This window comes from Leptopilina heterotoma, unplaced genomic scaffold (genome assembly GCF_015476425.1).
Source record: "Leptopilina heterotoma isolate Lh14 unplaced genomic scaffold, ASM1547642v1 Lhet_47, whole genome shotgun sequence".
NCBI classification, from domain to species: domain Eukaryota; kingdom Metazoa; phylum Arthropoda; class Insecta; order Hymenoptera; family Figitidae; genus Leptopilina; species Leptopilina heterotoma.
The window spans coordinates 323,208-340,559 of record NW_025111098.1 but is presented as its reverse complement, the minus strand read 5'-3'; the positions used below and the strand labels follow the sequence as shown (position 1 = coordinate 340,559).

General features: G+C 23.7%; 1 protein-coding gene across 1 annotated transcript; it reads left to right on the top strand.

Moving 5' to 3' along the window:
• Position 1: 1 nt before the first annotated feature.
• LOC122507474 (rabenosyn-5) lies at positions 2-17,311 on the top strand. The gene is made up of 7 exons (XM_043620204.1): positions 2-571; positions 657-782; positions 2,227-2,367; positions 5,770-5,931; positions 6,022-6,376; positions 9,513-9,900; positions 17,074-17,311. The coding sequence occupies exons 1-7, from the start codon at positions 436-438 to the stop codon at positions 17,302-17,304; spliced, it is 1,539 nt and encodes a 512-aa protein (XP_043476139.1). The 5' UTR covers positions 2-435; the 3' UTR covers positions 17,305-17,311.
• The last annotated feature ends 41 nt before the right edge of the window (positions 17,312-17,352 follow it).

The window sequence follows — 17,352 nt, the reverse complement described above, 5'->3', positions numbered from 1 at the left end:
GTATATTATAAGGGAAGATAAAAACTAGTTTGATTAACAAATTTTTCTTTATCATTGTTAATTGTTATTCTAATATTTATAGTTTAAATGTAGATAGTGTAGATAAAATAAAAATAAAAAACAAGAAGAAATTGTATAGTTTAATTTAAAATTCGGCGCCATTTCGTCAGGAGTAAGCAGACAAGTGTCAAATTGCATTTAATTGTCATTGTCACAATAAAGAAAAAGAATTTGCAACATTGTGCTTAACAATAAAATGACTCGTTTAATAAGAAATAAGAATTAAAAAGAATTACTTTAAATTATGGTGATTTGAAGGAATAACATTTTAATAAAAAGAAAACTCCAATTCTAACCTAAAAATTTTCCAAACTTTTTGGTTAGTTGGTTGATTGATTTTTTAATATTAATTAACTAAATTGATTAATTTGAAAAATGGCAAGTTCTCAGGAAGTATTAGAGGGCTTTTTATGTCCAATTTGTATGACAGATCTAAATACTCCGGAGCAATTGACAAAACACTTTGAAGAATTCCACAACGAAGATACTGAAATTTTAAAATCTCTGAAAGGTACTTTTTTAATAACAAATAATTGTTCATTGCAATTTTTCTAGTTATATACAGATTTTTCAGTATATTAACATTTTGATTTCAGATCTTTTCGGCAAAGCTAAGAAGAAGATCTTGAAACAAAACGAATTATCGGAAACATATACTGGTCCAGTTTTTACAAATAATCAAAAATGTAAACAAGAAATTGATTGGGGAGAACAAGATATTGGTGTGAAAAATATTTCAATTTTATAATTATAATATCTACACAATTTAACATTCAATTATTTTTTTAGTGTCTTAAATATATTCAAAATCTTTTTATATTATTTCTCAGAGTCTTACAAATTTATAAATTTTTTTTAAAAGGGTAACAAATATAAACTAACTTTTACTTTTAAACTTTTCGATCGAATTTTGATCCTGGAAAATTGTTATTTTCTAAAGTGTTTATTCTTGAAATCTAATTTCACTTACATAATTCAAAATTAATTCAATTTTAAAAGAATTGCTTTTACAATTTTCATATGTAGATGAACTTCAAAAGAGTTTGATTTAAAATTTTGTAAAATTTCAATTTTAAATGAATTTTATTAAAAATATAAAAAAACTTAGATTTAAAAAAATTTTTTAAGTTAAAATTCTACTGAAATTAGTTAAATTTAATTTTAATATATATTTACTTAGTTTTATTAAAAATAATGGATTTATAAAAGAATTTTAGTTAAAAACACTAAAACAAATTGAATTTTGAAGCAATTACAAAATGATTACAGAAATTTAATTATTTTCAAAAGTAGTAAAATTCTTCTCAAAAATTCAATAATTTTCAGAAAATTTTAATAAAATTCTTGGCAAAATTTTAATTATTTTCAAAAACTTTCCTCAATTCAATGATTTTTAATATCTACAACTTTAATAAAAATTCCTAAAAGAATTCAATTAGTTAAAAAAAATTTAATAAAATTCTACGCAAACATTTAATTATTTTCATAAATAATGAAAATTTCACAGAAATTCAATTATTTACAAATTATTTTCATAAATAATAAAACTCAATGCTGAATTTCAATTATTTTTAATACAATTTTAATGGAATTCCTCGAAAAAAGTTATTATTCTTAAAAATTTTATTAAAATTTACCAAAAAAAATTCAATTTTAAAAAACATTCAATTGTTTAATAAAATATTTATTTTTATAGTTAAATAATTGAATTGTAGAATTTTCTATAATAAATACTGATTTAAAAATGAATTTCAAATTAAAATCTTTAAGATTTGAACTTTTCATACTTTTAATTAAGAATTCAATAGAATTAATTTTTCCCAATAAGTGTAATGGAATTTTTTAAAATTATTTGATGTTTTTAATTTCTAATATAATATATTTAATTGAAGAATGTCAGAATAATCGAAATTTCGTAAAATTAAATTGTAAACAAGAGAATTTGAAAATTCACAAAGAATTTTTTCAAAAATTATTTAAAAAAAATTTACTTAATAAAGAATTTTAGTTGAAAATTCTAGAAATGAATAATCGTAATGATGAAAATAATTTTTGAAGAGGTTACAGTAACAAAGTAGCAAAAGCTACCCTTATTGGAAAATAAAATTCCCTTTCTTAGCTATTATTACATAAAGAAATCACTTGACAAAAATATCTTTGTTTCAGGTTTAATTACTGACCACACGCAATATTTCAAAGAAATAAGGAACATAAGATTGGAAAGATATTCGTCCGAAACCAATAAATTGCTTATAAGATTGGATAAATTGTTGAACAATTTACCCTCCGATCCGAATGATAGAAGAGGTTTGAAATTCATTATATTTTGCTGTATAAAATTCTGTGGAGGAAAGGCGTAACTGATATTTTTATCATATTCGAGATAACAGCAATTTTGAGAATAAATTAGGAAATATCTTCAAAGTTTTATGAAAACCAAGGACGTTTACCAAAGTCGAATTTTACTTTTGGTTTGATATTTGAAAGCAAAACAAAATTAGGGATGTATTTTATTTCCAATTCAGTATCGAAACGAAATTAACTTGAAATCGAAATAAAAGTCAAGTACTATATTACTTTCACTTCTACTGATTAAAAGAAAAGTCGATTTATATTTAATTTCTGATATGATATGGAAATTAAAGTCTATTCCACTTTACTTTCAATTTCTTTTATTGAAATAAAAAGCATTTCAAATTTTATTTCTGATTAAGAATGATAATAATAATAATAATAATGTATTAGTTTTTAATTTTTTTCTTTTTTCAAGTCATTTTTTTTGGAAACAAATTTTCAAAATTTCTATTTTTTTCATGACCATGTTTTAACGAAATAATAATTAAAGATGATTCAAGCATTTTTAATTAAAATTCTCCTTTAAATCGATTATTTTTAATAATTTTCGAAAAAGTTCTTTGACAATTTTCAAATCCATTTGTTTACAATATTTTTTAAAATTCAATTTCCATAAAGAATTTTATCAACAAATTTTTAAATAACTGAATTCTTTCGACGAATTTTAATAACAATTTTAAGAAAAATTACTACATTTTAGCGAGGTATTCGATTAAAATTGTATTAAATATAAATGAAATTCTGCGATAAGCTTTATTATTTATGAAAATAATTGAATTTTTATAAAAAGAATTTTATTATTTTTGAACAATATTTAATTTTTGCGAAGAATATTATTACTCTTGAAAATAATTGAATTTCTACAATAATTTGTAACTATTCTAAAATTAAATTTTTTTTTCGTGTTTTTAACTAAAATTCTTCTAAAAATGCATTATTTTTAATAATTTTTGACAAACTTCTTTGAAAATTTTCAAATTCATTTATTTACAATTTGACGAATTTGAATAAAATTTTTAAGATTATTTTGCCAAGAATTTTATTAAAATTTTTGAGAATAATTGAATTTTGGAGAAGAATTTAATTATTTCTAAAGATATAATTAAAATTTTGACGAGAATTTAAAAAAATTTTTGAACATAATTGAATTTTTGCGAAGTATTTTATTACTTTTGAAAATAATTGAATTTCTGAAATTTACTTTTGATTTTGATATCTCAAATAAAAGTAAACCTAGTTTTAATTTTTGTTTCCGATACATTGGTCCGAAATAAAACCAGAGTGTTTTTCAATTTTACTTTACTTTTTTAATCGTTCCTGATAAAAATCAAACTAATTAAATCAATGAAATTAAATGAATTTAGAAAATATTAAAAAACCGAATCGCATAACTGCTTTAGAAAATTCTAAAAAAAATAATGCGACGATTTATTTTACTTTTGGCTTCAAATTCATGTTTTTTTTTGGAGCAACTGTTTTTTGAATAACAATTAATTTCTTAAAAATTTATACGACCATGATTATGTTTAAATATACCTTTCTTTCACAGAATTTATGTTTAAATAAATTTAATTTTCTTTAATTTGAACAATTTTGCAAATTTGAAATTGTTTGTTTTCTTCGTTTATTATTTGAATTTCCTTTTATTTCTCCAATTGCAGGCCTCGGATATTATGATTTTTTCGACTATTTTCTAATAATGCGACTTTTATCGACTTATATTAAAAAATTACGACTTTTTCGACTTTTCTTCCAAATTTTGCGACAAAATATCATATTTTTAGTATAAAATGCTGCAACTTTTTCGATTTTTACGCGCAGTATAAAAAATAGCTGTAAATAAGTCTTTCAAAAATTATTTTTGAAAATTTTTTCTAATAAAATTTTTGAAATATACAATTAAAAAGATTTTGAATCATTGAAATTTAGTAAAATTAATTGAAAATAAATCCTTTTTTTAAGTATTTTATTATAATTTTTAAAAATTAACTATTATAGAATTTTTATTGAAAATTTTGGAAATAATTGAATTTTTAAAAATTTTAATGAATAATTTTCAACTGTAAATTCGATAAAAAATGAAAATATTAAAATAGTTTTGAAAAAAGTAATTCTCTGAAAAAGTAATTTAAAATTTTTTTAAATTTACTATTTTAGAATTTTTGAGAAATTATTTTTATCATTAAAATTCATCGAAAATTTGATTATGTTTTTAATATTTTTTAAAAACTCAATTCTTTATTTGCTTTATTAATTTTTTTTTGCAAAATTTAATTATTTTTTAGGGAATTTTATTAAAATTCGTTGCAAAATTCAATTATTATCATGAATTTTAATAAAATTTATGTCTAAATTCCATATTTTAGGAATTTTAAAAAAATTTATTGCAAAATTCAATTATTTTCAGAAATTTTTATTAAATTTTTGTCTAAATTCAATTTTTAGGAATTTTATTAAAATTTGTTGCAAAATTTAATTATTTTAATGAATTTTAATAAAATTTTTCTCTAAATCCAATTTTGAGGAATTTTTAAAAAATTTATTGCAAAATTCAATTATTTTCAGGAATTTTGAATAAAAATTTGTGTCTAAATTCAATTTTCAGGATTTTTAAAAAATTTTATTGAAAAATTCAATAATTTTTATGAATTTTAATAAAACTTTTTGCAAAATTCAATTTTTTCTGGAATTTTATTAAAATTCTAATTCATCTATAATTTTAATAAAACTCTTTGCAAAATTCAATTATTACGTCTTTCAAAAATTATTTAGAAATATTTTTAAAAAGTTAATTTTACGAATTTATTTATTAAAATTTTTTGAATATATATTCTACCTTAATATCTTTAAAAAGAAAAGTGAACGGTTTTAATTAATATAAAAATTAAATTTTTGTATTTAAATAATTCAATTCTTGAAGAACTTTCGGAAAAATATTAAAAAGTAATATAGATAATTGATATAGAAATGAAGTTTAGTTAAAAATTGTAGAAAATAATTGAATTTTTGTAAGGGTTATAGTTTTAATTTTTAGAAATTATTAAATTTCAGAATTTGAAATTTTTGAAATTTTATTTGCTGGTGAAAAAAGAAATAAGAAGTATTTAAATATTTTATTTAGTAAAATTATACAAGTTTTGATTAATTGAATTTAGAAATCAGTGAAGAATCAGGGAAATGGAAAATAAAATATTTGTGACAACACTAAAATAAATAAACGACTTTTTCGACTTTTTTTCTATTTTTAATCGACTAAAGCGACTTTTTTTGTTCCTTAAAGTCGATCCCAGGCCTGCAATTGTAAAATTTTTAAAAGCTAAAAAGAATGTAGAATTGAATTTGTATATTTTCCAGCTCACGAACGCGCCATTGTTCCGTGGATTGATGAGAAGGATGTGAAATTGTGTCCAACTTGTGCTCGAAGTTTCCACATGGCGAGAAGAAAACATCACTGTCGATTGTGTGGTGCTATAATGTGCCACGACTGCACTGCGTTTCTTTCAATAATTGAAGCTCGTATGTGATTTTTCTTACAAATTTTTTTTTCTCACAAATGAAAACATTTTAAATGACAAATGAATAATTCTCGAATTTTTAACTTTGCAGGGAGAATGACGAGTCCAGCTTCAATCCAAGACGACTCGGCTCTGTCTCCCGTGTCTCCGGACAAGTCAATAAGCGGACGTTTCGTGCAGACGAGCCTGGGTTTGACGAAACTAGTGCGATCGCCCTCCAGCTCGAGCTTGAACAATGTTTTGTCTCTAATCAGCGATTCGTCCGGCAACGAGCACAATTTTCGGCTGTGCGAACACTGCATTAATCTTCTCGATGCCCGGGAAAAGCTCAAAGCCAGACAGTTCGATAAGCCCATTATTTATCCTCTCTATGAGAAGATGCGAACCTACATGAACGAAGCGAAGCGTCATCTGGAAATGTACAATAAAATGTGGCAGTCGTTGAGGTACTTCTTTGATTTTCAATACAAGTCTAGATTCATTTTTGCTTCATTTAGAATAATTCGACAGGCCTGCAAAATGTTTGTTATTAAATTTATTATTAAGTGAACTAAACTAAGAAGGAAAAAAATGATATCTTTTTTTTTAACAAAAAAAGTAAGCAAAAGATTAAAGATTTCTTTCAAAATAGTGCCAATTTTTTAATTTTCAATATTTTAACTTCAAAGTTAGTTGAATTAATAATAAAATTTGAAGAGTCTTCATTTGAACAGGCTTCACAGTTTGTCCCCTATTTCCCTAAAAGTCCCCTTTTTAATTTTGGCCCCTAAACGTACCCTATTTTGAAAATTTCCCCTAAATTTTCCCCTATTTTTTTCTTTTATCTTTTAATAATGAATTCACACCAAATTAAGCTTCGAAAACTATGAAACTTTCACTAATTCTAATACAAAACCTTCAAAAATTTTTTCTATTTCTGACAAGAATGAATTTTTTAATATTATTTAAATATTACAAAAGTTTTAATGCAATTATCTTGATAAATAACAAAATTCTTCACAGAAATTCAATAATTTTTAGGAATTTTAATAAAATCTTTACAAAATTCAATTATTTTCAAAAGTAATGAAATTCTTCGAAGAAATTCAATTATTTTTAAAAATTTTCACGAATATCTCGTCAAGAATTCAATTATCTTTACAAATAGCAAAATTTTTCGCTAAAGATTCAATTATTTTGAAAAATTAATCATAATCTTTGCAAAAGTTCAATATTACTTTCAAAAGTTTTTTGCAATTCAATAATTTTCAATATTTACTATTTTCATAAAATTTATCAACAGATTTAATTATAGAAAAAACTTTTTGATACAATTCTACGAAAAGATTCAATTATTTTCATTTACGAATTCAATTATTTTCATCGCAGAATTTCAAATAGTTTTAATACAATTTTAAATAAATTCATTGAAAAATGCAAATATTATTAAAAATTTTATTAAAACTTGAGGAAAGAATTCAATTTTAAGAAACATTCAATTATTCAAATAAAACAATAAAATTCGTTGCAATAATTCAAATATTTTCATAAATAATATTTAATTCGTCGCAGAAAATCAATTATTTTCAAACATTTTCAAGTAATTTTGCAAAAGAATTCAATAAGCTTGATAAACAACAAGATCGCATAAATTCTTCCCATAAAATCAATTATTCTAAGGAATTTTAATAAAATTCTTTTCCGAAATTCAATTATTTTGATAAATATCAAAATTCATCAGAAGAATTCAATTCTTTTGAAAAGTAATTAAATACTTTGGAGAAATTAAATTATTTTCAATTTTTTTTTTAAATCTCAGAAATTCAATTATTTTAAAAAAATTTAATAAAATTCTCAGAAATTCAATTATTTTTAAAAATTTTGATAAAATTCAATGCAAGAATTCAATTACTTTCATAAATAATTTAATTTTTAAAGGAATTCAATTATGTTGAAAAGTTTTAATAAAATTCGTTTTAAAAATTCAATTATTTTCATAAATAATAAAATTTTTAAAGGAATTCAATTATTTAAAAAGTCTTTATCAAAATATTCTTAAGAATTCAATTATTATTCCAAATTATAAAAATCTTCTCAGAAATTCAATTAGTTTTAAAAATTTTATTATAATTCCTCTTAGAAATTCAATTATTTAAAAAAAAATTGAATAAACTTCCATTGCTAAAATTCAATTATTTTCCTAATTCTCCCTATAAAATAAATTACTCTAAGGAATTTTAATAAAATTCTTTTCCAAAATTCAATTATTTTGATAAATATCAAAATTCATCACAAGAATTCAATTATTCTTTTGAAAAGTAATAAAATACTTTGCAGAAATTAAATTATTTTCAAAATTTTAAAAAAATTCTCGTCAAGAATTAAATTATCTTTATAAATAGATAGGGAAATTCTTCTCAAGAATTAAATTATTGTCAAAATTTTTTTAAAAAAATTCTTCCCAAGAAGTAAATTATTTTCAAAAATTTTAATAAGATTTTTCTCATGAATTAAATTGTTTTCAAAAATTATTATTTAAATTCTTCTCAGAAATTCAATTATTTTTAAAAAATTTAATAAAATTCTTCAAAAAATTTACATTTATTTTCAAAAATTGTTATAAAATTCTTTAATATAATAAATTTCATTAAAATTTTAATTTTAAATTCCTTAAAAGAAATTAAATATTTTCAAAAGTTGTTAATACAATTAGGTTCGTAAAAATTAAATTTTAAAAAGCATTCAATATTATTTATTTTTGTATTAAAATAATTGATTTCTCGTAGAATTTAATTAAATTATTATTTTTCGTACTTTTAACTAAAAATGTTGTAGTATTAATTTTTTTGAAAAAGTTGAATTGAATAATATAATTGTTGTTATTGATTTGAACTAGAATTTTTGTTAAAAATTCTAGAAAATGTTAATTGAATTGAAATGATAGAAATAATTTTGAAGAAATTACAATAACAATATTTTTGTAATAATTAACAAATGATTTTGTCAGTCGGAGTGTCGGTCATCTTTAATAATTATTATAAAACATGAAGATATCGATTGCTCCTAGTCGAAGACTCAAAGTGATTAATATCTTCATGTTTTCTAATAAATATTCTTATGAGTTATTCAATTTGAAAAGGTTTGAATTTAAAAATGTTGAACATCTTAATGATGATTAAATATTTATTTAAAAAAGAAGTTATTGATGTTTTCGAATAATTTTACTTTTGAAGAAATTCGTAAATAAATGTAATACAAGATTTTTTGAATATCTAATAATTTTTAGAGTGAATCAGAATATTCTTTAGGGTCAGGGGAAACGTCCAAATTTTTGTCTGAAAATCAGGGAAAAGTCAGGAAAAAACAAAATTAAATTTTTGTGGCAACCCTGATTTAGTTAAATTTGCATGTGAAGCCATAAATGCTTGATAATAATAATAAAAGATTAACACAATTTTCAACAAAAACACATAAAATAATTTCTTAAATTTACAAATTAATTGTTTTTCTTTCTTTTAACAGACAGAACTAAAATTTTGTAGGCTTGTGTTATTTATTTAATTTTAATAGAATTGTTATTGCATCAGAGAATGTTGTTTTCAGTGAGGGCGAAACAACGTACGAATTACGCGATGCACAAGTTTTACGAATGAAAATTGCGAAAATTGGAGAGAATATAGACTTGATTAGTAAGAAGATGTTGGTTATGGGTTTGACTGACGAGAAAGACGCACAGCAACAGCAAGAGCGGAGACTTCGTGAAATGGTTCGAACGTCCACTGTGATTTTCGTCAAGGACCAATTGGTCGGCATGCCGGGCTTACCTTCCGAAGAGGAGTACGCGGAACTCAAGGAAAAGAGGCAGCAGAGAATTGACTCTAGAATTGCGTACGAGTTGCAGTTGGAAATTGAAAAGGAACAGAGGCAGAAGCGGAAGGACTTACAAAAGGATAATTGGAATTCGCCAGCGGATTCTCCCAAGTCGAATCAGGTTTGGTATTCTTTTCTCAATTATCCTTTCTTTACTTGCCATCAAAATGACAATACCAAGGTGTCTAATACTAACCGGGAAATCCCGGAAAAAAAACCGGAAATTTTTTCACCAAATTAAAGAAACTTTTATTATTTTAATTTGTTTTCAAAAAATCGGTTTTTATTTCAATTTTTATAGATATTTATATTTTATACTGTTCTCTAAATTTTAATTAGTTAAAACTAATTAATTTGATAGTAAAAAATCAGTCACTGATTAAAATATAGTATGTAAATAAATTTTAAAAAAATTATCGAATTAATAGAAATTTTGTGAAATTCATCTGGAAATAATTAAATTTGTTAAAGAATTTCATTAAAAACTTTTTAACAAATCGAATTTTCAAAGTATTTTACTGTGCTAGGGACCTACTTGGAAATTATTTATTTATTGTAGGTGACTTGCTGACTTGCTTTTGATGATTCAATAAAACATTATTGACACTAATACACCATACCAAAAAACATGTTTTTCATTGTTTAAAATCATTATAATCATTAATTTTTGTTATGTAAAAAAATATTTTTTGTTAGGACTTAGAAATTTTTGCAAGTCAATGATGTGGGCGATCCATGCGGGCCCCTCGCGTGGGCCCTCAAGGATTTGCCCTCATGTGAGTTTTATATTTTTTTAAAAGTACCATTAAATATTTGTTAAAAACGTGTTTTTCATTTTTTATAATCATTCTAAACATTAATTTTTTGTTGTAAAAAAATATTCGTTGTTTGGACTTAGAAATTTTTGCTAGTCAATGATGTGGGCGATCCATGAGGGCCCCTCGTGTGGGCCCTCATGGATTTGCCCCCATGTGAGTTCAATATTTTCCAAAAAATGTAAATAATTTTATGTGAAATATGTGTTTTTCATTGTTTATAATCATTCTAAACATTAATTTTGAAGTAATAAAAAATTATTTGAGGTTTGGACTTAGAAATTTTTGCAAGTCAATGATGTGGGCAATCCATGCGGGCCCTCGGCGTGGCCCTCATGGATTTGCCCACATGGATCAGCCCTCGTCGGCCCCCGCCGGGGGCCCTCACGTCGTGTGGGCTTCATGGGGGCTTTTTCGACACGGGACACTTCAAATTTTTTAATAAAATTGAATTTTCGCCAAGTTTTGTTATAAATTCTGAAAAATAAGATTTTTGAAATTTTTCAATTCTATTGTTTCAAGATAATTGAATTTTATGAAAATTCGTCGAAAGAATTCAATTATTACTAGAAACTGTAAAAAAATTCTTCTCAAGAATTCAATTATTTCCATAAATAGCAAAATTCTTCAGATTTACTAAATTCTTTTAAATATTAGTTTTAAAAAAAATTCTTCACAAGAATTCAATTATTTTCATAAATTTCCATAAAATTCTAAAAAAAACAATTCAATTATTTTCAATTCAATTCTTTGCAGAAATGTTTAAAATTTTTTTTTAATTCTCCTCAAAATTTCAATTATCTTTATAAATAATCAAGTTGTTCTCCACAATTCAATTGCTTTCAAAAAATTTTAATGAAATTCTATGCAAACATTTAATTATTTTGTTAAATATGTAATAACATTCTTTGGAAAGATTCAATTACTTTTGGGTCAGAATTCGTGAAATTTTCACAGAAAACAAAAAGTATTTTTTTTAAATCGAAATGTTAAAAAAACATTTCTATTTGACCTTAAGAATGTGTCCACCAAAAAACAGAAAAAAAAAATATTTTTATAAAAGTTATTGAAAAATTAAATTTTTAGCAACTCTTTAAACAAAATTTTATTTCTCCTAAATGAATGAACCGATTTAAATGAACCAAGCGGGAATATCAAGGGGATAAAATATACTTTCGTTTAGAATTAAAACTTTTTTAAAAAGTTTATTTTTTAATAATTATTTAAAAAAATTTTTATAAACAATTAATTTTTTTTAATGTTTTACGCCTTTTAAAAATTTGAAAAATATATTAACATACACTTAAAACTATAAGAAATCCAAATCCGTTGAGAAAATTTTGGAGCGACAATTATTTTAAAAGTTATAAACAAATTATATTGGCGCGGTGTTGTGCATCAACGCTGAACTTAGTTTTTGAACATTTTTATCAATTTTTATGGTTATATAATTGAATAAAAATGTTAATTTGACAGTGTTTTGTTCATTTCGTAGTTAAAAATAATGTTTTAATTCTGAAAATCATCAAAATTGCATCTCCGTTCAATATAATTTGTTTATAACAATTAAAATAATTGTCGCTCCAAAATTTTCTCAACGGATTTGGATTTTTTATAGTTTTAAGTGTACGTTAATATTTTTTTCAAATTTTTAAAAGGCGTAGAACATTAAAAAAAATTAATTGTTTATAAAAATTTTTTTAAATAATTATTAAAAAATAAACTTTTTAAAAATCTTCTAATTCTAAACGAAAGTATATTTTATCCCCTTGATATTCCCGCTTGGTTCATTTAAATCGGTTCATTCATTTAGGAGAAATAAAATTTTGTTTAAAGAGTTGCTAAAAAATTAATTTTGCAATAACTTTTATAAGAAATAATTTTTTTTCTGTTTTTTGGTGGACACATTCTTAAGGTCAAATAGAAATGTTTTTTCAACATTTCGATTTAAAAAAAATACTTTTTGTTTTCTGTGAAAATTTCACGAATTCTGACCCTTTTATAAATAGTAAAATTCTTTGCAGAAATTCAATTCAATTAGTATTTAATACATTTTAAAAATTATTTTAAAAAGTTGAAAAAATTCTCTGTTTAATTCAATTATTTTCCAAATTTTTAATTAAAATTATTTTTAAAAAAATATTATTTTCAAAAAATTTAAAGAAACTTGTCAAAAGAATTTAATTACTCATAAATACTCTAATAAAATTTTAGAAGCTATTTGTAGATTTATTTATGTTCGAAATCAAATAAATTTAAATTTGATGAAAAAAAACCGTGAAAAATTAGTACAAAGCCGGGAATTTTGTTGAACGAAAATAGTAGACAGTCTTAATTTTTCTAGGATAATCAAGCATCTCAATAGAAGGTAATTTATTAGAATAAATTCCATTACTGAAATTTGTTATTGATCTGTTGTCAAATTTTATACGCGTAAATATTCAATGTATAAAATTACTTAATTTAATTTTCAATTGCTTCAAAATATTGGATTACATTGTTAAAAAACAATCTATTTAATACCTATGAAATAAATTGTGGACAGAAAGTACATTAGCATAATCAATCTGAAATGACATAGAAACCAACCAAATTTGCTACCAAAAACAAACACTAAAAAGTCAGTCGCCTTCGGTTTTTCACTCTGAAGTGATCAGTAAGATTCGGTAAAGTTAAAATGGCTACGTACAAGTCGAAATTGGCAACAATTATCCTTTCACTTCAAGGATTACTACTAATCCCTGTTGTGAAATCCTTACCATTTGGAGACATCTTTAAACAGATAAGGGAACATGAATTCGAGGCGTATCAAACGATAATAATGCACGACGAGCAAACAGAAAATTTGGATACAGGAAACGAAATCTTTCAGGCTGCAATTAAAATTACGCCAAGTAGAATAATAAACTTCATTCAGCAAGATCCAATGGAGCTTAAAGCTGCAATTACTTCTCGAAGTTTTCATGAAAGTACCCTTTTTGTAGTTGTTCTAGAAAACTCTGAGGAAATAATTGAAGAGTTTTTCGATTTTATGCAGCAAGTAACAGGTCCTTTGACATTTCCAAGATGCCTGATGATAATCTCCTTAAACGAAAGTAGCAGCAGTCGTGAAGATTTACTCCGATCTGCATGGTCCAGAAACATCTTACAATTGACAATTCTCGATGTCGAACTTGAGAGTAATTCGTCAAGAGGGAAATTAAATATTCCCCGAAGGAATGTTGTAATTCACTACTTTAATAATTTCACCGGAGTTTATACGAAAATGAATTATAACAAGGGGCACGTTCTATTCCCGAACAAACTGAAGAATTTAAACGGATATGAAATGAAGGGCTTTGATGAAAACCCTGATGATAAAAAAGCAGTGAATGTTGAATTACTGAAATCTATTTCAAACGTAATGAACTTTAGTCTTGTAAAAATACATCCAACGGAATGCGATTCGTCAAACGCGACAAATTGCTATAATGCAATGGAAACTTATTTAAGGAACAGAACCTGTAATATTCTTTTAAAAACCTATCACGCAAAAGGACAAGCTAAAGAATCATTTAATGTGGCTTTATCAGTGTCTCCTCAATTGTACATACTATTAGTACCTAAACAAAAAATCACTCAGTATTTATTTACAAAATCCATCTACTTAGCTGTTTTCATTTGTGTCTTTGTAGTTCTTCTTTGGACACTTTTTCGTTTCTTAAAGTTTAATAGACACTTTTGGAAGTTGCTGCATCTTTGGGAATTGTTACTGGGAATGTCAGTGCCTCTGGATGTAGAAAAACTCAGGGATAGAATTGCTCTAATAACGCTTTGCTTCGGGTTTTTGGTATTTTCATCAAGTTTACATTCTATTTTGACAACAGTCGAATTATTCTCGGACTACAAAGATGTAATTAAGGCAAAGGATGCAGACAAGAAATGGTCCTTCAGTGTAACTGATTTTATCTATGCATTGGACATAGTGGGATTAAATACCACTCTCCCGTTGATGAAAAGAACAACTAATTATACGGTGGTTGAAGATTGTTTAAATGACCTTTTCAAGAATAAAGCAGTTACTTGTTCTATACACAAAGCATCAGCTCGACAATTGATTCTAATGGATTTGAAAGAAAATGGAATTTCAACTTTCAAGATTTTAGAAGACGATCTTGTAGACCATTCGATAGTACATTTTTATCTGGAAGATAATTCTCCCTTTGTTTTTGAATTAGAACGTCATTTAAATAGACTTTTGCAAACTGGTCTAATCCACAAGTGGCAGGACAAATACAAACGAGTTAATTTAAAAAATATCACAAATGTTTCTCAGTCCTTTAAAAATGAGAACTCATTTACTATCAAGCCATTCACAATACTTGGTATTGGATTTACTATTGCGACTATTGTATTCATTGCAGAATTGTTGTTTTAAGTTGCTAATTTTCAATAAATTAAGCACATAAAGAAAGCTGAAAAAATTATTTGTCAGGTAATACAATTTCGTTTTTACTTTTATTGACAAGCCTTTATCACAACTGTTTTATAAGAATTTCGAAAAAAGAACGATGGAACTTTTTTTCAGTAACGACGTTACTTTTTTACAGTAAAGTCAAAAGGAACGCTGTTACTGTCAAAAAGGGACAATAAGAAATACCTTTTGCAAAAAAGTACTGATAACGCTAACTTTTTAAACAAAGTAACAGTAACTCGATCAGGGTTGGCACAAAAAATTAATCTTCTTTTTCCCTCACTTTTCCCTTAGTGACAAACAAAATTTTGACTTTTTCCCTGACCGTAAAGAATATTTTGATTTACTCTAAAAATTATTAGATTTATTTACGAATTTTTTCAATTGTAAAATTACATATTCGAAAATATCAACAAATTATTTTTTAAATAAATATTTAACCATTGGTATTATTCCCTAGAAATTAAGATTTTCAAAAAATTTCAAATTTAAACATTTATAAAGTTCAACAACTTACAATAATTTAAATATATAAAAATCCATCAATTTCTAAATAAACAGTCCTTCCTTTTTTTATTACTTGAGGCATTTTATTTATCACGAAATATTATTTATTTACATACTTTGAATTTGACGTAAAAATATTTTTTTTATAAAAACTGAATTATAAAAGTGAAATTAAAAGAGTATTTGTTTCCATTTTTTTTGTTTAATTAATTGTTTTATTTTTTGGAACAAATAGGTACTTTGGAAAAAATGGCCTTTTAAAAAATAACTTTTTAAAACTTTTGATACTGGAACTTCTTTTTAGAACTTTTAACTCCCTACCTTTCAATTACTTTTAGTACAATATTTTTAATGAATTCTTTTGACAAATTAATTTTAAAATTTTTTTGCAACTATTCAAATACTTTCATAATTAATAAAATTCTTCACAGGATTAAAATTTTTTTGTATACAATTTTAAGTAAATTCTTCGAAAAATGTAATTATTTTCAAAGATTTTTTAAAAAAACTTCGAAATCAATTAAACTTTTTGAAAAAAAATTAATTTTACAGAATTGTGAGTTGAAAGTATGAAAAATGCAGATTTTCAAAAATTTTTAATTTGACACCTTCACAAAATTTAATTACGTATTTCTAAATATCTACGCTACAATGATTTTAATATTTAATTATTATCTAAATACTTAACTGAAATTCATTTCTAAATCAATTTTTATTAGAAAATTCTACAAGAATTAAATTATTTAAATACAAAAATAAATAATTTATTGAAGAAATGAATGTCTCTGAAAATTTAATTCTCATTAAGAATTTTATTAACAATTTTTTAAATAAATGAATCTTTTCGACGATGAGTTTTATTATTTACAAAAATAATTTAATCTCTGTAATAAATTGTATTATTTTTGAAAATAATGGAATTATTGCGAAGAAATTTATGAAATAATTTGTAAATAGTTGAATTCCTGTTTAATTTTTATTATTTATGAGAATAATTTAATGTTTGCTTAGAATTTTATCAATATTATTTTTAAATAATTGAATTTTCTTTGAATACTTTATTAAAATAGTAGATATTGAAAAACTTTGAATTGAGGAAAATTTTTGAAAATAATTGAAATTTCGTGTAAAGAATTTTACTGCAATTTTTGAAAATAATTGAATTTTAGGGAAGAATTTTATTATTTATAAAGATAATTGAAATTTTTGACGAAAATCTTTTAAAATTTTTCAACATAATTGAATTTTTGCGAAGAAATTTATTACTTTTTTAATTAAATAATTGAATTAATAGTTCTAAAATAATAATGTTAACAAATGTTTTCCTTTAATTCAATTTTAAATAGAAAAGAGCAGAGTAAAATTGAAAAAGTCATTTAATTTTAGATTCCTCCAAAATTTAGGTGGAAGAAGTTTCTAAGAGTATTAGTTAATTTTGGGTTTGAACAAATACATATCGAAAATGTTATAAACATGATGACTTGATAGAAAAAATAATTGTAAATCTTAATTGTTTCAGTTGATTTTGGACAAGTCACAAGGCTGGGGACCCTCAGGCGCTGCGATAGTGATTTCGTCGAATAAGGCGAATATGGATCCAATAATAGAGCAAATGAGCAATTTGAAAGCCTACATAAAGCAAGCTAGAGACGACTGCAAGTACGATGAAGTCGCAACCTTAGAAAGTAATTTGAAGGAACTTCAGAGCGCTTACTACGACATGCAACAAAAAACCAGCAGCGATACCTAGTCATTCACTTTTATTCACTATTTTTATCGTAATCTTACTGATTATTAT